This window comes from Pantherophis guttatus, chromosome 4 (genome assembly GCF_059756535.1).
Source record: "Pantherophis guttatus breed Tessera chromosome 4, ASM5975653v1, whole genome shotgun sequence".
NCBI classification, from domain to species: domain Eukaryota; kingdom Metazoa; phylum Chordata; class Lepidosauria; order Squamata; family Colubridae; genus Pantherophis; species Pantherophis guttatus.
Genome location: NC_142066.1, coordinates 94,227,948 through 94,248,536, shown reverse-complemented (window position 1 = coordinate 94,248,536; position 20,589 = coordinate 94,227,948). Strand labels below are relative to the sequence as shown.

At 41.1% G+C, this 20,589-nt stretch overlaps 1 protein-coding gene across 7 annotated transcripts in view; it reads left to right on the top strand.

Annotated features, from left to right (window-relative positions):
- Nucleotides 1–20,589, top strand: part of TRAK1 (trafficking kinesin protein 1) — a 495,341-nt gene that overhangs the window by 347,379 nt on the left and 127,373 nt on the right. For all 7 annotated transcript variants that reach the window (XM_087894140.1, XM_060683688.2, XM_087894141.1 and 4 more), the window contains one exon: nt 5,782–5,858. In XM_087894140.1, the coding sequence (XP_087750266.1) occupies nt 5,808–5,858 (51 nt within the window). In that variant the 5' untranslated portion in view covers nt 5,782–5,807. The remainder of the gene's footprint in view (nt 1–5,781; nt 5,859–20,589) is intronic.

The window sequence follows — 20,589 nt, the reverse complement described above, 5'->3', positions numbered from 1 at the left end:
CAAAATGCCTTTTAGGAATGTGCAATGTTATAAATGTATTAGCCAGTTGCTTTCTAAATAGAAGACTGCTATAAGATAGGTACACTGAATTCACACTGAATGTATGTTTTACAGAATTTTCATTAACAGAAAATAGAATCAAGTATAGTGAATAAAGGGCAGATAACTAAATCCTGATGTTATATTTGAACTATTACCCAGTAGAAGTATTGCATGATAGATATGCACTCTTGAGTCTAGTAGAACTCAAATCTAGCCAAGCCAACTAAACTTGGAGTTGGATAATATGCATAGTTATGTGAATGTATAAGAGAGTGGAATTCCAAAATGAACATTAATAGTAGTTGAAATTTGCATTTGTTTCTGTATGAGTCGATGGATAAGTAATAAATACTACTGGATGTGTCATGAAGATAATCTTTAGGACTTCAGTTGATCTTAGGCAGATCAGATCCGTAAATCAACTCTATAAGAAGACTAAACTACTTTTATTCTGTTTGGCTATAATAACAGTTTGATTGTTCTGTGCCTCCTTCTCCTTAAACATCAGAGAATTTGGGAGGCATCTATTCAGAATGTTCTTGTTGTAGAATTAAAAATGTTTCAGCCATCTTTGCCTATGAAATGGTTTCTGCATATTTTGAAGTCCATTTCTTTATGTCTGTATAGTGACATCATTATGATGTATTGTGTATGTAGACCATGAATATTTATGACCAATCTGCTACTCCACCGTTATGTTATGGTTTGCTTATTTAGAAATCCTAAGGAAACTTTCCCCAGTTCTGTGCTCCACAGATGTAGTTCTCCAGGCCATCCATGTGGCTGGGATATTTAAGATTTGCAGTTGAATACATTATCACTTGAAAAACTACTGATCATTGAAAAACTTCTTAAATAGTTCATTCATTGTATAATTACTGATTGAAACTTTTTGAAATCTTCCCTAGGTTTTTTTTTTTTATTGCAAAAGTTTTACAATTACATTTTCACCCCATTTTCCCCCCACCCCACCCCACACTCCCCACCCTAACCCCCCCAGACCCCCCCTCCCCCTCCCCCTGACTTCCACAGAGTATAATCCCATCCAAATCCCCTTTTTATAAAACTTGAACCCCCCAAACCCCCTTATAATTTTTTATCTTCACAAAATTCATACATTTTTATTTTTATATAATACTTTCAATGAAAAGCTATTTGATACTTCCTAATTTGATATTTGTTCTGCACATAATCTATCCATTTTTTCCATTCCCATTCATAAGTCTCTTGTGAGCGATCTTTTAAATATGCTGAAATCTTCGCCATCTCCGCAAAACTGGCCATCTTCAAAGTCCATTCTTCAATAGTGGGTAAAGCTTCATTTTTCCAATATTTACTTATCAGTAATCTCGCTGCTGTTATCATATACAATATCAACTTAGTTTCATCCTGAAATCTTCCCTAGGTTTTTTATTTGTTTTGTTTGTTCATTTGGGTATGTGTACATTTCTTATGCAAGAAAAGAATTGTTTACCTGGGATTTACTATCAACCCTGGAAAGCACAGAATCACAGGGTCAAAGCATTTAATTCTATTATAAATCTCAAAAAGCAAAATTATAATATTTCATAATGGCAACCCAAACAATTAAGTATAAAGCTAGCATAACTCCCATAGGCATTTACATGTAAGATTAAATATCAATATGCAACAAAAGCCTTTTCCACTGAGCCAGAGAAATAAAAGAAAGTAACAATTTGGCTTTAGTACTTACTGGCAAAGCTATCTTAGAGGACAATTCTGTGTGACTCACAAAAGTAATAAAACTACAAAATTATAAAACCAAAATCAAAAACCTAGCTGCTCAGTCATTCTCCTAGGTCAGGGGTATGCAACCTTAAACACTCAAAGAGCCATTTGGACCCATTTCCCACAGAAAAGAAAACACCGGGAGCCACAAAACCCTTTCCATGCCTGACTATTTCTTGAGCGGCCACAAAAGTAGCATATGTCGTTGAATTAAACATTCTATTTTCTTCAGAAACTTTTCTTTCCTTGGATTTATCCATGGTTGGCTTACCAGGAGTTGAAAAGCTCAATAAATCGTGTGCTGGGGGGTGACGCACACTTGCGGTTGTGACACATATTTTGAATGACAGGGAGCCGCAGCAGAGGGGTGAAAGCACCACATGCGGCTCCAGAGCCGCAAGTTGCTGACCCCTGTACTAGGATGCTCAACAACTATCCACAGACTGCTATCATTCTACTACAGAACCAGGATAAAGAGTCAGATCTTGATGTCCAGTCTGTTAGGATAGGCAGATTCAGTTTTTAATAATATGTGAATGTCAGGTGTGCTTCCTTCAAAGTCCAAGAAAGAATGACCCAGACTCTGTTATTTTAGAAGCAGGTACTTTTACTGGAAAATGAAGTGATCGCAACCAAAGAAAAGCAGGATCTAAGCCAAAAAGTGCGAAAGTTACAGATAGAAAGCATTCCCTCCCACTGTCCATCGTAAATCATCCAATCCAAGGTTGTCCCAAAGGTCAGGTGGGAGACACGTCTGGCAGCGTCATCAATCAGGAATGCCACGACCATTGCTCCGATAGCAGCTTCAAAGATGCAGCCCAGTAGCTTAAGAATCACTTTCGTTTCTGTCTCTGTCTCTCCAGTACACTTCCCCTCCCCTCAACCTAGCTTCCCTCCCCCCGTTACCATGGCAACCAAAGCAGAAAAGGCGGAGGCTGACAGTGCTACTCTATCCTAGGACCAGTTTCATTGGTGAACATTAAAGATAAACATGAACATTACATATACTTTTGTTACATCTAAATTTAGTTAAAAGATTTGCAAGTCTTCAGGTCCTGTAAATCCAGCATCCTTTAATGTTGCTTTACTGATAAGAAGAGGCAGAGGAACTAGAGATCAAATCACCTGTTATGGTTCGCCAGCAGCCTGCGGAGCTGGCAGCGGAGTCAGACAGTGAGGAGGCTGGAGAGGAACATGGGCCAGTCCTGGAGTCTGGAGAAGGACTGGATGAGGGCTCTGCATCGGAGGCAGAGATGGGGCCAGGGCCATCTGGGAGTGATGCACGGACTCTGTTGCCTCGAGAGTCAGACAGTAGAGAGGCAGAGGAACAGGAGGAGCCTGTTCCTAGTGCACGCATGCACAAAGCTGCCAGAAGGCACGAACAGTTAAAACAAAAGGGATGACTTGTGAGTAAGGCCTGGAGATGATTGGCCCCTCCCATAAGGCTTAAAAGAGGAGCAAAGGCATGTGGGCACTTTGCAGGAAAGCAGCATTGTTAATTCTGTTCCCAGTCGGCATCTCTGTTTTATTCTGGAATCCATGTGGCTTTGCCAAGTAGGTTTTCAGCAGAGTGTCAAGGGAAATAAAGGTTGGTGATTATCCCAAAGGACTTCTCCCGAAGGACATTTTGCAGCTAATTGGGACTCAGCTGTGAATGAACATAATTCACAGCTGTTGCAATAAAAAAGATTTTTGGGACTACTCATGTGTTTTAATGACTCAGGAAGTCTAGGTCACAACATCGCCAACATACACTCGATTATGAAGAAAGCTAGGGAGTTCCAGAAAAACATCTACATCTGCTTCATTGACTATGCTGAAGCCTTTGTGTGGATCACAACAAATTGTGGCAATTTCTTAAAGAGATGGGAGTACCAGACCATCTTATTTGTCTCTTGGAAAACCTATATGTGGGTCAAGAAGCAACAGTGAGAACTGGACATGAAATCACTGATTGGTTCAAAATTAGGAAAGGAGTCCGGCAAGATTGTATATGTCGCCCTGCCTGTTTAACTTATATGCAGAACACATCATGAGAAAGGTGGGGCTAGATGAATCAAAAGTTGGAATTAAGATTGCTGGGAGAAATATCAACAACTTCAGATATGCAGATGATTCCACTCTAATGGCAGAAAGTGAAGAGGAACTAAAGAGCCTCTTGATGTGGGTGAAGAAGGAGAGTGCAAAAGTTGGCTTGAAACTCAACATTAAGAAAAGTAAGATCATGGCATCCGGCCCTCTCAATTCTTGGCAAATAGATGGGGAAGAAATGGAGGTAGTGACAGATTTTATTTTCCTGGGCTCCAAGATCACCTCAGATGGGAACTGCAGCCAAGAAATTAAAAGACGCTTGCTCCTGGGGAGGAAAGCTATGGCAAATCTAGACAGCATACTAAAAAGCAGAGACATCACCCTGCCAACAAAAGTGCATATAGTCAAGGCTATGGTTTTTCCAGTTGCAATGTATGGCTGTGAAAATTGGACCATAAGAAAGGCTGAGTGCCAAAGAATTGAGGCCTTTGAACTATGGTGCTGGACAAGACTCCAAGTCCCTTGGACTGCAAGGTGATCAAACCGGTCAGTCCTAGAGGAGATCAATCCTGACTGCTTTTTAGAAGGCCAGATCCTGAAGATGAAACTCAAATACTTTGGCCACCTAATGAGAAGGAAGGAATCACTGGAGAAGAGCCTAATGCTAGGAAAGATTGAGGGCAAAAGAAGAAGGGGACAACAGAGAACGAAGTGACTGGATGGAGTTACTGAAGTAGTAGGCGTGAGCTTAAATGGACTCCAGAGGATGGTAGAGGACAGGAAGGCCTGGAGGAACGTTGTCCATGGGGTTGCGATAGATTGGACACAATTTAGCAACTAACAACAACAACATATAGTATGTGAATCTCTTGGGGCTAAAGTTTTGGAATCTAAAACTGTAGGTCTTAAATTGTGTGCAACAGTGAACTCAGTGTGATGCCATGGAACATTTGGCTACTTAATAAATGAAACTGTAAGCAAGATCATTATGGTGCCCCGAAGCACAGCAGAGCACAATTTGAAAATTTGGTTCGGTGCACCTTGCACCAATAAAGTTTGGGAACCTCTAATCTAAATTATTTTTAAAAATATTGTATTATTGGAAGAAAAAATCTATCTGATTCAGTTCCAAGCTGGGAAAAGAGGTGGAAACAACATGGAGGCTGATTAGAAAGAAAGTTTAATGATGAAGCAGAACCACCAGGGTTTGCGGTTCTGGTGCAGCTGACAAAATGGAGATTAGAGTGTGTGGGTTATTATACCTTCTGGATTCCTATGGGGGTCGTGTAGGGATTATGTAGGGGTCATAGCTGGCTCTATAGGCAAAAGAAAAAATGCAAATCCTAGGTGTTTGTCTGAGTTAATTTTGTCAACCTTTTGTTTGTTGCTTATCTGAGTTTCTGTCTTGACCCAGTCTTTTTAATGGATTACTGCATTTCTAAAAGCTGGCCTCCTCAGTTTCTGCTTGGGGCAGGGAAACGGGGGCTGGTTTCTACCTCCCTTAAGATTTTTTTTTATTTCTCCTTTTAGGGGAAATATTTTATCCTGCCTTTTTAATATTTTCCAAAATATTTCATTCTTCTGGAGGGGAGGCTTCCCACAATATACTAAGCTATACTTCCTCTAGGTATATCATTTTGTGGTCAGTCATATGCAAATATTTTGTTTTAGTGGGATAATATAAAAATTATTGAAGAAATGAGATATTCAAAATTTTGTAATATTAAGTTAGAACTCTTGGAATTACTGAGAACACAAGGTGATTTTTTAAATGTCCTATTGAATAACAATATTGGGTTAAGTGGAGCATATTCCATTGAACATAACATGAATTATATCAATTTATGAATGAACTCATACAGTATTGATTATTTGAAAAAAATACATTCATCTTTTCGCTTATATTAGATTTAAATATCTTTTTGTATAGTAGATAATATATTACCTGTTTTATTTCAGTTTTATGTGCTGAACGAGTGGGCCAGATGACTAAGACATACAATGACATTGATGCTGTTACACGTCTTCTTGAGGAAGTAAGTACCCCATGTTCATATGTATGGTAACATGGTTGTAACACAGTAATCAATGTTTGAATCTTTTCAGGCTTCATGAGATATACAGGATATTGTAATTAATCACCATATGTCTGAGGCCTCCTTATAGAGGGATTACTGGAAAACTGTCCATTGCTTAATTCCCAGCATGCATTAGCATTCTTTTATTTACTCAATTCTATTTCAGTTCAATATAATTTGTTACTCTGATGTCCATAAGGCTTAATATTAATAGAACTGTCAGGTGTGCTTCCTTCAAAGTCCAAGAAAGAATGACCCAGACTCCATTGTTTATAGAAGCAGGTACTTCTACTGGAAAATGAAGTGATCGCAACCAAAGAAAAGTAGGATCTGAGACAAGAGTGCGAAAATTACAGATAGAAAGCATCCCCTCCCACTGTCCAACGTAAATCATCCAATCCAAAGGTCTCCCAGGGGTCAGGTGGAAGCACACGTTTGGCGGTGTCATTAATCAGGAATGCCGTGGGCGTTGACCCGATAGCAGCTTCAAAGATGCAACATTATATTTTAGGATTTACTTTCGTTTCTTTGTCCAGCATGCTTATAACTCCCCCCCCTGTTACCATGGCAGCCAAAGCAGGAAAAAGCAGAGGCTGACATTCAGCCCCACTTCAGAAGAAAGGAAACCTTGCCACACTCTGAAGTAGACTAGGTGGCTTCTCCAGAAGTCTCTTAGCTGAGGCACACACCGGGCAGCTAGCTACATATGCCTCTATGTCTTTTTGAGTGCGAGCCACCAGAATTGTCTTTTAATGAGAGGGAGAGTTTTAACAAATCCAAAGTGTCCCGCCACCTTAGCATCATGAGCGTGCTGCAACACTGTTACTCTCAAACTGGCAGGAACATACAATTTGTCTCCAACCCAAGCTAGTCCATCACGAAATGTACATTCATTCGAGTGGGTTTGAAACCACTTGTCAGATTTCAGAGCTTCTTGTAGTTTTTGACGCAAATCGCCCGAGAGGGCTGGATCGCCCCTCGCTTGTGCTCTGGTAGTTACTGGTGGCGCCAGTTGGGTCGAAGGGATGATCGGGCGAACCACTTCCTCCTTGGTACTGTTGTATTGAGGCAATCTGGAAAGTGCATCAGCCATGAAGTTCTTTCCACCAGGAAGGTAGTGTAGAGTGAAATTAAAATGGTTGAAGTGCTGAGCCCAGCGAACTTGCTTTGGTGACAGCTTACGCAGTGTTTTCAATGCCTCCAGGTTTTTATGGTTAGTCCAAACTTCAAAGGGATGCTTAGCTCCTTCAAGAAATTGTCTCCACGTTAACAATGCCCAGCATACTGCAAAAGCTTCCTTCTCCCATATGGCCCATCTCCTTTCGGTCTCCGACAATTTACGGGAGGTATAGGCACAGGGTTGTAATTTCTTCTGCATTCTTTTGCAAAAGTACTGCTCCTACTGCCACGTCGCTCGCGTCAGCCTGTACTACAAAAGGCTCTTCCATGTCTGGATGTTTAAGGACTGGTTCAGCAGCAAACAAATGCCGCCTGACAATCCATAGTCCACTCAAGGGCCCGGGAGGGCTTTGGTTTTACTTCACCCTTTGTTTTCAGGAGATTTGTTATTGGTAGCGCGATATGTCCATCTAATTTTTTTTCTATTTGAAGTTTGCCAGCACCATCTTCTGAGATTTTTTTTCAATTCCTAGTTAGCCTACAGGTCCTAGTATTCCCTATAAATCTCCCACTAAGTATTAAAAAGGTAAACGTTTCTCCTTTCTAGTCGTTTCTGACTCCAGGGGGTGGTGCTCATCTTCATTTCTTAGCTGAGGGAGATAATGTTGTCTGAAGACATTTCAGTGGTGACTTCCGGTTTGCTGCTTGTCCCCGCTGGACGCTCCTTCGGGATCGTCGAACCCACTGCCTGTAAGAGCCGCCTTTTTCAGCGGAATGGCGGCTTGAAAAAACCCTGTTTCCATTAGGAAACGGAGATAGAGCCGGCTGGGGTGGGTAGAGTCCTCTACCTAATCCCAAAAGTTTTTTATTTACTTTTGGGAGGGAGCGGAAGAGACTCCCCGTATCCCCAGCCGATGCTCCGGGCTCTGGGAAATCTCTGCTACACGCAGAGCTAGGGGGCAGAAGCAAGCCTGTAAATCTGTCAAATAAATTAATTAAAGAAGATATGAGCTGGACCTCTGATCCTGAAGCGCAAGTATTCTTTTTATTATATTTTGCCTAAGAAGTGAAGTGAAGGGAAAAAAGTTTTTTTAAAATGGCGATTGCTGCTGCGGCTTGAAGAGAGGTTGAAAGGGAAACTCCTTCCGTTTTCAATTACAAAGTAGCGGAATGAATACTTTTGGCTGTAACTGAAGGCAAAACCTCACTCTCACTTTTGTTTTTTTTTTTTTCCTTTTTTTTTCCTTGGGGATCTGATATTGATCTTGGTTGGAAAAAAGTTTTTTTTTTCTCTTTTCCAGTAAATTTTGTCTGCGTGGAAAAATGGCACTGAGACTTATAAAGCTAGACAAACAGGCAGTGGGGGGGGGATTCCCCCATTAATAAATTACATCAACAAGTTTTAACTCTCCAGTCTCAGAAACCTGACTTTAATATAATAGAATTTCTTCTTGAGGAGATTGTAAGAAGGGATGAGATTGTGAATCAGCAACTTGAAAAATTTAAGTTGGAAATCAAAGAAATTGGTGAATTGGTGAAATCTAAGTTTGGCTTTTTGGATCGAAAGATTTTAAAAACAGCTAATGGCTTAGCAGACTTTGTGATTCAGTTGGAAGCAAATACTAAATTAGTAGAGTCTAAAATGAAAGAAACTGAGGAGAATTTGGATGACAAGATCCAAAAAATTAAAAAGGATTTGGCAAATACTCAGGATAATAGTTCAGAAGACAAACTTAAGGAGGCTGACCAAAAGACTGGTAATGAAGAAAATGTTCAACAGAGGATTGAAAGAGAAGTTTTAATGATCCAACACAATTTTACAGAATATGCAATTAGACTGAGAGGTCTGCAGGAAAATGACAGAGATGATTTAAGGAAGATATCTTCTGAAATTCTGGCTGGGATTTTAAAGGTTCAACCTGATGAAGTGTTTTGCAGGATTGACAGAATTTATAGAATAAACTCCTGGTTGGCAAAACAAAGGCAATTGCCTAGAGATGTGGTGATTTATTTTATAGACAAAGAAATTAGAAATAATATTGTGCAGAATTCTTATGATTCTACTTTGCAATTTCGTGGGAGAAAGATTTGGATTTTTAAGGAACTCCCGCCCAAGATGTTAATGGAGAGGAAGAAATTTGGTTTTCTAGTGAATGAGTTAAAAAAAAGGAATATTCTATTTAGGTGGGACGTCCCAGTTGGTTTAATATTGAGACACCAAGGAGTAAGATACCAACTGAATACTGTCGAAAAAGCGGAAGAATTTTATCAAAATTTTTTAAAAATAAATTTAACATCTTTAGGCATAACACAGGACAAGCAAAAGGAGTTGGAAATAAAGGGAAAACATCAAATTACAGAGGCTGTGGTAGATAAATTGTCTTCGGACTCTTTGGATACCCCAGCTGGACTGTCTATAAATTTGAGAGCAGTGTCATCTGATTCTAATGTGATGAATTATCAAGTTACAGACAAGTGCGTAAATCAACCAGTTGATATACAAGTGATGGAAACGACATATGAGATAATAAAACAAAACCAACAAGATCAATTTACAAAGCAGAATGACAACCGATCAGCTGATACACAACTTGTAGGAAGGAAATCTGGATGGAAATGCAACCCGAAAAAGAAAAAGAAAAGAAACAGATCTCATAGAAATAGTAGTTTCTAAACCAAGCAACAGTGAAGCCAGGGATTTTAAAAAATAAATGAATATGTGAAAAGATATTGGAGGCGAATTATCGTTTAATACTATCTTGAGGAAAGTGGCAGATCTCTGCAATGCCGTGATTTTGGGATGTGGAAAGAGCCTTACATTGTTGGATTTGAACTATCTATTTTGGATTTCTTTTACCGATAAATATATTATAACTATTTTGAGTTACAAGGCAAGAGAGTCATGCTGGGGCATGCAGAAGATCTGGCTGTTACCCACTAAGATGATGGGAATTTATAATCCTGATGAAAACCACAATTACAACTATATGGAATATAATTATAATGTCACTCGGGTGGTTGTTTTTACTTTTATATATACATGAGGATATTCATTATTGATGGGGGCAGAAGATGACTGAAGATTTTGAATAAACTGTTGCACCAGGATGCTATGTTACCCTATTATGGATGATGGATTTAACAATCTAGTGGAAAGACATCAAAGAAGATACTAAATGAATTATAAATTTAAAGTTATTGTCTTTTCTCTTTTTATAAAATAGAATGTATATATAGACATATGTATATTTTAGCAGAGTGGGCAGTGGATTATATTTAGAATTATTTAGAATTGTAGTGTATGGTAATCTTGCAGGAAACTGGGTTGAAATAGGCTAGTTTAGTGATTGATTAGTTTAAGAAAAAGGATTTTTAAGTCATATATTTTGGGGAGTGGAAGAATTGGATAGAACTGAATAAATGTTAAATTTGGAGAAGGCTGCTTTGAAATGTTATATTAATATATATAAAAGATTAAAGGTTATGTTGTTGTAATAATAATAATAATATTTTATAAGTTTGGGGGAGGAGAAAAAGGGTAGATTATTGCGAAAAGCGGAGAAAAGCGGAGTTATAAGAATATTATGCTAAGGGTCAGTACTTTGAGGAGTGAGTAAGGGCATGGTAAAATATTATGTAATTAATTATGAATTAGCTTATTGTTGTGAAGAAGAAGTCACGGGGGGGATGGGTGGTGAGGGGGGGTTAGGGAAGAAGGGGGGAAAGGGGGGAAAACTTGTATTTGAAAACTTTTTCAATAAAAAAAAAAAAAGACATTTCAGTGGTCATGCAGCCAGCATAACTATACACTGAGATGCACAGAACGCTGTTACCTTCCCATTGAAATGGTACCTATTTATCTACTTGCATTTTCATGCTTTCGAACTGCTTAGTGGGCAGAGCTGGGGCAATCCTGAATCTTCACTTTTAAGACCAATTCTGATCAGTCAAATGCTATAGTAAATGTATATATTTACTTTAAATTAAGTTTCATTATATACAAATTAAATCAAATTTAGTTCTGGCCCTGTTCATTATTTTGCCTTAACCTTTTCTAGTTTTTGGAGTATAGATTCCAGCATACCATTCAAAGCCCAAGGGCATCACACAGATAAAATTATGCTGCCAGTGCTTTTCTACTAAGTTTATTCAGGGTCCCAAACTTAGGTGGTCTCTTAACTTTAAAAAAAAATACAAGCATGTTTGAATTATTGGAAATATCTCTTGAATGAAAATACCTATGGAGATTCTCAGTCATCCAGGTCATAGTTGTCCCAGAGATGTTTTTTTCAAGAGGCAGCTGGACTTTCTGGTTTTTCTTTGAAGGCGTTTCACTTCTCATCCAAGAAGCTTCTTCAGCTCTGACTGGATGGTGGGGAATGGAAGGATTTATACTCCTTGCAGACAGCTGGTCATTTGCATTCTTTTAGCAGGTCATTAAGGTCACCTGGAGATTTATCTGTGTCATCAGGGTCACCTGAGTGGTGCAAATTGGCGTGGAGCCTTCTTGGAACTGTTGAAAGGACTGTGTTGTAGACTGGAGATAGATGATATCATATCCTTCTCCCTCTCCTGAGAGTGGGCTGCTCAATTTTGACATAAATGGCCTTTTTAAACCCCTCTTTCAAACCAGCAATCCCCTGTGTCCAAAATATGAACTTTGTTGTCTTCAAAAGAGTGCCCTGTGTCTTTTAAATGCAAATGGACTGCCGAATCTAGTCCTGATGTGTTTGTTCTCCTGTGTTGTGCCATGCGTTTATGAAGTGGTTGTTTTTTCCCCCCAATGTACAGACCTGCACATGGCTCACTGCATTGTACTGCATATACCACGTTGCTCAGTTTCTGTCTGGGTGTTTTCCTTAACATTTTTCTTAACATCTTCCCGTGTCAACAACCACTTCATAAACACATGGCACAACATAGGCACAACAAAAAAAGTACCTTTGGGATTACCTTGAATGAAAAGAACAGTTTCTTATGTTGCTATGTCAGAAATGTTAGTTTATATTCTGTAAGCCGCCTTGAGTTGCAACATAAATTAAATAAATAAATATGTCTGCCTAACCATCCAGAAGTTCATTTATTAGAAACTTTTCCAGAAATATTTGATTCCTATAGATATCATTGAAAATAACTGCCACAAAAATATTTATTTATTTGTATCCTGTCTTTATTATTTTTAAAAATAACAGGGTGATGAACATATTTGTCAGCCAGATCACCAGCATGGGTTTTCCCTTTGATGCATGCTTGCTATCGGCTGCCATAGTAACGGGGGGGGCATGGCATTGGGGTTTGGGAAGTAAGCTGGTGTGATGAAGGCCCATGTGAACTAAAAGGGAGGTTTGCTCTCAAGAATTACTGCACTGCTGAATGGAGTTGTTTACACCCAGACAAGGCCAACCATCCTAGAACACCAGATGGACGAAAACATCTGAAGATGTGCTCCATGTGACACTATGCGGAACATGGATTGGATATTCAGCCTGGGTCCCTGGGGGGAGAGATTTGGGGAAACTTTTAATATGTAACTTTCGCCCCTTTTGGCTCAGATTTTGCTTTCCTTTCGCCGCTATCATTTCAAAGTCAGTTAAAGTACCTCTTCCCTACTTCAATTGAGGTTTTCTTTCTTGGGTTTTGAACAGAGGCAGGCCTGACATTAAGCAAGATCTGCTATATCTGCCAACTCAGAGACCTAGTCTACCAAGGGGGCTGAGCACACAATGTCAACCCATGAAAGCGACCAGGAAGACTGGGGAGCCCTGGGGTTGGCCTCCCCCCAGCAGCACCACTGCTAGGAGGAGACAGAGTGGCTGGAGGAGCTGCAGCTTGAGGAGAAACCAGTCTGAAGCAGATGGTCATTGGGCATAGGACACATGGAATATCTATTTTTTTTATTTTAATTTTTATTACTATATTCTATGCACCAATACACAAATGAAATATACAATCCTGCCACCATGGTATAATGTGATTACATTGTCCATAAATATAAAGTCATTCCTTTATACATACATACTTGCATCATATATATACATCATCATATATCTATTCCATCCCACCTTTTCTGGACCCAATCGTACCATAATTTCCAACTGTTATAAAATTCTGAATCTTTTTTACCATTGATCAATCTAGTTAATCTATCTGATTCCGCACACTCATTAATTTTATATATTATTTTCAAATCCATCGGTAAGTATTGATTTTTCCACTCCTGCGCATACGCTAATCTTGCTGCAGTAATAATGTGAATCAACAAGAACCATATATCTGATTTAACATTCAAAGGTTTTGCCCCCAACAGGAAAATCTCGGGCCTTAATTCCAAATTAATCTGTGTAATTTCCAAAATCCATTGCCGTATTTTTTTCCAATATTTAACCGCCTGTGGGCAGGTCCACCATTGGTGAAAATAAGTTCCATTACTGTAACCGCATTTCCAACAGCAGGCAGATGTCCCGGGAAACATTTTAGCTAGTCTCGCAGGGGGGAGATGCCACCAGTAGACCATTTTATATATGTTTTCTTTGTATGAAGAGGCCATGGTTAATTTCATGTTTTTCAACCAAATCTGTTCCCATTGCTGGAAGTCAAGGGGATATCCAAAATTTCGCCCCCATGCTATCATACAATCCTTCACTACATCCTGTCCTATCTGCAGAGACAATAAATATGCGTAACATTTAGATAGTATCCCTTTCCCTCCTAATAAGATCTTATCCAATTCTTAATAATAATAATAATAATAATTTTATTTCTATACTGCCCTTCTCCCGAAGGACTCAGGGCAGTGTACAGCCTATTTAAAAACACAGAAACAAAACAACAGTTAAAATTTAAAATCATTAAATAAGTAGGCTCCAATTAAAATCCCAGAAATTTAAAATACCCCAATTTAAAACGTTATGTTAATAGCCCGGCCTGGCGGAACAACAGGGTCTTCAGAGCGCAGCGAAACACCCGGAGGTCGGAGATCTTACGTATTTCCGGGGGCAGTTCATTCCACAGGGCTGGGGCTCCCACAGAGAAGGCCCTCCCCCTGGGTGTCGCCAGCCGACATAACTTGGCCGATGGCACCCTGAGGAGACCCTCTCTGTGGGAGCGGACTGGTCGGTGAGAGGCTTCCCTTTTAAGGTAGATTCCTTCACTATATAAATCTTTTTCATACCTGGGGTGCACTTGAGAATAAGACCATCAGTCTATTTTATATCCTTGAAGAGTTAATAATTCTCGTGACTTCGGATTACCCTGAACATTCAAAAAAAACTTCATACGTCAAGGTTTTCTCCCCTTTATACAATATCAGGTAGATCTGGGCTTCCTGCGCCGAAATCCAACATGGAACTTTGGAATATACTCTTCTTCTAATCTTTTCCCAAGTGTACCCAAGCGTCCTACGTAAATAGTGATCATCAAAGTGTCTAGGGCGGCCGGATGCTCCCAGCCATAGAAAATAGTGCCAGCCATGTTGAAGACCAGCTCCTTCAAATGTCAAAAGTTGTCTCTTTTGTAGGATCATCCATTCTTTCACCCAAATCAAGTTCGCTGCTTGGTGATAGAGCTCCCAATTTGGGAGTCCAAATCCTCCTCTATTTTTGGGTTCTTGTAACATTTTAAGTCTAATCCGCAGCCTCTTTCCCTGCCAGATAAATTTAGATATACTTCTATCCAAATTTGTAAAAAAAACTCTTTATTCAACCTTACCGGGGCTGTTTGGAATAGAAATAACCATTTGGGTAACACGCACATCTTAATGGTTGCCACCCTTCCCAAAATTGATAGTTGGAGATTTTTCCATCTTTCTAGATCTCTGAGCATCTGGTTGTAAAGAGGAAGATAGTTATCCTCCTTTATGGAGGAACATCTGGCTATCAACCATATACCCAGATACTTAATTTTATTTGTTATTCTTAAACCCATTAACTGCTCCAGCTATTGCCTATGCATCTGAGTCATATTTTTCATTAGGATTTTAGTTTTTTCTTCATTCATCAGTAATCCCGCTACCTTCCCATACTCTCTAATTTATTCAAGAGGTTGTCTCGATGTTTCTTACCCGCCCTATGTTTATCAATCTTATATTTGATTAACCATCCCCTCATCACTGCCTTAACTGTATCCCATGTATTGTATATTGAAGTATCCTCTTTCTTATTTTCCTGAAAAAAAAGATATAACTCCTTCTTAAATTTACTCATAAATTCTTCATCTTTCAGAATACCTATATTCATTCTCCATCTACCCTTCCTACAATGTGGGATCTTCCAAGTTACCATTAGCGGATTATGGTCTGCCCACTGGTTGGGCCCTATTTCCACTTCCGAGACCAACCCCCTCAACTCAAGAGACATCCATATCATATCTATTCGGGTCCACGAGTGGTGTCTGGGAGAGAAATAAATATATTGATTTTTATTGGGATTTCTCAATGTCCATATATCCTGTAATCCAAATTCCTCCCTTAAATCATTACATATTTTTGGTAATGTTCTCTTAATACCCTTCAACCTTCCTTGTATGTTTCCCGGGACATAATCCTGCATTCTATCCGCTACAGCATTGAAATCCCCCACTAAAGAGACATGTTCATATTCCAGTTTCCCCAGTTTAAAATATAAGTTTTGATAAAAAGCCCTCCGATTGTCATTAGGGGCATAAATATAAACCAATAAAGACTTCCACTGGGCAATTTCTATTTTGAGCATGAGAACCCGGCCTTCCTGGTCAGCAAAAACCTGTTGGGATTTCAAATGATATTGTACATATACCACTATCCCTCTTTTTTTTTTTTGACCTGCTAATGAGGTATAAGTTTTACCCAACGCCCGGCATTCTAACAAATGGTTTTGATCTTTTTTTATATGGGTCTCCTGCATGCAGACAATATCATACTTAGCCTTTCTTAATTTATTCAAAATTCTACTACTCTTATTAGGAGCATTTAAACCGTTAATATTTACAGATATCAAACACATTAATTCCCCCATTTCCTTTTCTCACCTAAGTTTTTACTTTCCCGCTGTTATGGCCTTCTTAGGTGTTTGTCTTGTCTCCCTCTGAGGCGCTGTTAATTCCTCAACTTTTCGTGTTCCCCCACCCTTCTTTCCCGCCTTTCCTTCTCTCCTCTCCTCTACCTGTTCTTCCTCTTGCGATTCCTCCAGATTTCTACTTTCCCCTTCTCCTTCAACATCTAATTCTGACAAATTAAATTGTTGTTCCATGAGTTCTCTTGCTTCTTGAAGACTCCGAATCCTCACTTTCTTATCCCTCCATGTCATCAATAAGCCTTCAGGTAATAACCAACGATACGAAATTGCATTTTTCCTCAGAAAAGTCATCAAAAATTGATATCTGCGTCTCTGTTCTCTTACACGACATGGGATTTGTTTCAAAACTATTATCGGTTGGCCTTTATATGTAATAGTTTGATCCCTTGTTCGTTTATAAAATTCTTTGCACAAAGCTTTCTTGTTAAAACGAACGTGAATTTCCCAAGGGAGATTATTCCTTTTTGCCTAGCTAGTGAATACTCTAAAGGCCTCGTCAATATCCCGTTGGATCATGAATCTATCTGCCTCCAAAGTTTCTGCAACTATTTCTCCTACAATGTCATCCAGTTTTTCCCCTTTCTCTTCCGCCACATTCTGTATTCTAAGAAAAAAAGATCTCTCCATTTCCAAAAAAATTATTTCTTCCTCTAAGTCCCTATTTATTGTTATTTGTCTCTTCTCCCAACTGTCCATCCGTCCTTCACATTTCTCCGTCTTCTCTATCTCCTTCATTTTTTCCTCTTGTTGTATTAATGTCTGTCGTATATCTCCCAATTCACTTCGCATCTGTTTAATTTCTTCCTTAACCCCTCTCATTTCTGCTTTCACATCTGCTCCCAAGTCCTCAAAATTCTTAGATATCGACTCCTGGTTTTTAGCCATCAATTCTTGGATGGTTTGTAACATATTTTGAAGAGCCTGCATAGAGGGCATCTTCCCCGTCGCCGACATATCTTCCAATGTTCTTCTAGAAACTAAATACATCGAACTTGGGGTTACAGAGGTAGGCAGAGAGATAACTTTCTTATTTGTTGTGGTAATAGTTGAAGATGTAGACATAACTGAAAACAACCACTGTTCCTCTACCATTTATTAAATAAATATGTCAATCAAATCTTTTAAATCAAATAACTTAATCCATCAGCTCTTGATATATCCAAATTAGTCAGTTTTCAATGTTTACTATGAGGCAGTGTATATATATCTTTCCCCCCCCCTCCTTTCCTTTCTTTTCCTTTCCTTTTAGTTGTAATATCCAAACCCACCATTAGGTGGCAGTGCAAGACCAACCAAGGGCAGTCTCCATCTTCAACAGTGGGAAAGAAAGAAAAAGTGTCAAGTCACAATGTAGCAAAAAGCTCACCTCTTCTAATAATGTGACAAAGAGAGAAGTAAAAGTAAAAATCTCACTATGTCTTCAACAAGATCAATCAATTATTCCTCATCCAACAGACAATATATTCAAATAAAAAAGGGGGAGAAGATAATATCAGAGTTCAAAGGGAGATCAATAACCGCTTCTGAGGGGGGAATAACAGCTAGCAGCAAGAAGTTTACAAGACAGACGTTTCTCCGTTTCAGCCGCTCCCCCGGTAAATGACAAATCTTATATGTTTCTTAGGCAGGAGGTTCAGTCAGCTCGGAGCTAACTTAGTAAAGTAGAATTCTTACACCATGCTGGCGGGCTTCCCTCTCCAATCGGTATAGTCATGATTTCGGGGCGATCCCACGCCACCCTCTTTCTGCGCTGGTACCCTGAGAAGAAATCTGCCGGCGTGTGGGAGAGCCACCCCCTCGCATGCCCCGATGCCTCCCCTTCTTCGCGAGCCTCTCCGCAGCTCAGGATGGCGCAGGAACAACCGCCAGGCACCGAAAAGGGAGAACTAGGATAAGCAGCTTTACCGTTCCTAGTCCTCCATTTCAGCGTGACGCAACTGGAAGCCGGACACATGGAATATCTAGAGGAGCACCTCCCAGGGTGACTGTCACCAGACGCCAACGGGGAGTTTTTGCCTTGCAGGAAGCTGACAAAGAGGACCTCCTGCTGACCCATGCCCTGCAACTTCTGCATGAAGCACTCGAGAGTCTGAGAGCTCGGGGAACCAATGCACAGAAGCATGCCCTGTTAATGCACGAAGCTGGAGAGCAGCAGGGGGAGCCGGCATCTCTGCAACCCCAGCTGTGATTCCTGTAGCTCAGTAGGGGCCAGCTGTCCAGGCGGGGGGGGGGGCATCCCCAGAGGCACCAAATTCCAAAGGTTTCTCAGCTGGGAGTAAAATACGAAAGGGATCTCAAAGCCCTGGGATTCTTCGTAGCTTAAGTCTGGAATCACATGCAGGAGTATGGGGAGGATTTTGCTTCAAAGGCAGCCAAAGTGAGATGGCCCTGGAAGGGACCGCAGATTGGATGGTCACCCTTCACAACTATGATGCCCCCCAGCAGAGGGATTACAACCAGTTTATGATGGCGCTCCACGCGCAGTTGAAGACCCCCTAGCCGAAGCAAGGCTAGGACCAGGATGAAGACGATAAACCAGGGATGAAGGTCAGTAACAGAATACACCCAGGAGTTTCGCAAGTTGGCCTGCCACATGCATGGCTGGTCTCCAGAGATCCTGATGGAGTGCTACAAAGATAACATCTATCAGAGCTGCATCTCCCAGGAAGCCCTCCGAGATTTTCATCGCTGGTATGTGTTGGCAGCCGAGGTGGAAATCGATCTTACCAGAGACCGGCAGTGGGGGAGCCGCAGCTGGAGTAAGCCTTCCCCCTCTGCCCCAAAAGAGGCCCCAAGAGCTGCCAAAGGTGGGCCAGCAGCCAAATGGAAATCCACAGCATGCTTCAAGTGTGGGAAGGAGGGGCACAGAGCAGCTGATTGCCTCACCAAGCCAGGCTCCAAGCCGACAACTGCTGGGGGCAGGAAGCCCGAGAAGCAGCCAGCAAAGCACTGCGAAACAGTGGTGAAAGGGGTGGAGGTCATTGAGTTCGCCCCTCCTGGAGGAGGTGGGAACTCCGACCACCCCGGAGGAGAGTGAGACCGACTCCAACCCCCTGGTAAATCAGCATGTAGCCCCCAAGACCATGCTAGTGGAGCTGCGGGTGCCTTCGTCTGGCGCCCAGGAGAAGATGCTAGCCCTTTTGGAATCTGGGTGCACAAGATGGATGATTAGCCCCAAGGTAGTAGAGAAACAGGGACTGGGACTGAGAGCACTGAGGGTGCCCATAGCATTTTGCCAGCTGGATGGGTCAATAGCTGGGGGAGGTCCAGCTCACTTTGTAACTGAACCAGTGGAGATGTGGATGGGGGATCATCAAGAAACGCTGAGTTTCATTGTAGCCCCCGGAATGGAGTGACCCCTCTTGCTTGGATTATCCTGGCTCCGAAAATGGAACCGTCATGTGAACTGGAGGAAGGGGCTTTTATGAATCCATGGCAGGCAGGAAGAGGGGAAGGCAAAACACCACCCAGAGCCAAGTCTATGAGAGAGCTAGGAGCTGCAGTGAGCGAGCGCCTAGAAGGTGAAGAGAAAATCCCAAAAGAATACTGGGACCTCAGGGAGGCATTCAGTGAGAGGGGCTCGGATGTGCTCCCACCCCATTGCCCCACGGACTGCACCATAGAAATCCTCCTGGGGGTGAAACTCCCTAAGCCAAAGATTTACTTGATCCCGCAAGAGCTGGAGGAGCTGCGAGCCTTTATTGACAAAAATCTAAAGCGGGGCTTCGTCCAACCAGCTAGGCCGCAGGTGGCCGCCCCAGTGTTTTGTGAGAAAAAGGACGTATCTCTTTGTTTATGTGTAGACTATAAAGGTCTGAAAGCAGTGTGTATGGAGAATGTTTATCCACTAACCCAGGAGTCAGCAGCCTGCGGCTCTGGAACCTCATGTGGCTGTTTCATCCCTCTGCTGCGGCTCCCTGTCGCCGGTCAGCTCCATAATTGATAGGGCTTTCGGTTACAACAGGTAGAGGAAAAAGAACGCCACGTTAGGAGGAGACACTATGGTGGGGGAACCAGACTTCCGGTTGGCAGGGGAAAAAGGATGCCACACTAGGAGGAGACTATGGTGGGGGGAATCAGACTTCTGGTTGGCAGAGGAAAAAGGACACTGCGCGATTCTATGGTGGTGAAACTGGACTTCAGGCCGGTTCCAGAATTGAACGGGGGCCTTCCAGTTAGGATCTTTGTGGCTCTTTGAATGTTTAAGGTTGCTGACCCCTGTGCTAACCCCTAATGAAAGACATGTTGGCTCATCTGGCCAAAGGAAAAAAATTACTAAATTGGACTTGAGAGAAGCTTATTACAGAGTTCGCATTAAGTAGGGAGACTAGTAGAAAACCACTTTCAATTGCCCTTTGGGTTGCTTCCAGTTCAGGGAGCCCCTGTTTGGATTGCAAGGGGCACCTGCTTTATTCATGCAATTGATCAATGAGATGTTGCATGAGCATTTGTACAAGAGGGTCCTAGTTTACCTAGATGACATTCTTTTAAAAAAAATAATAAATTTTATTCATAAACAT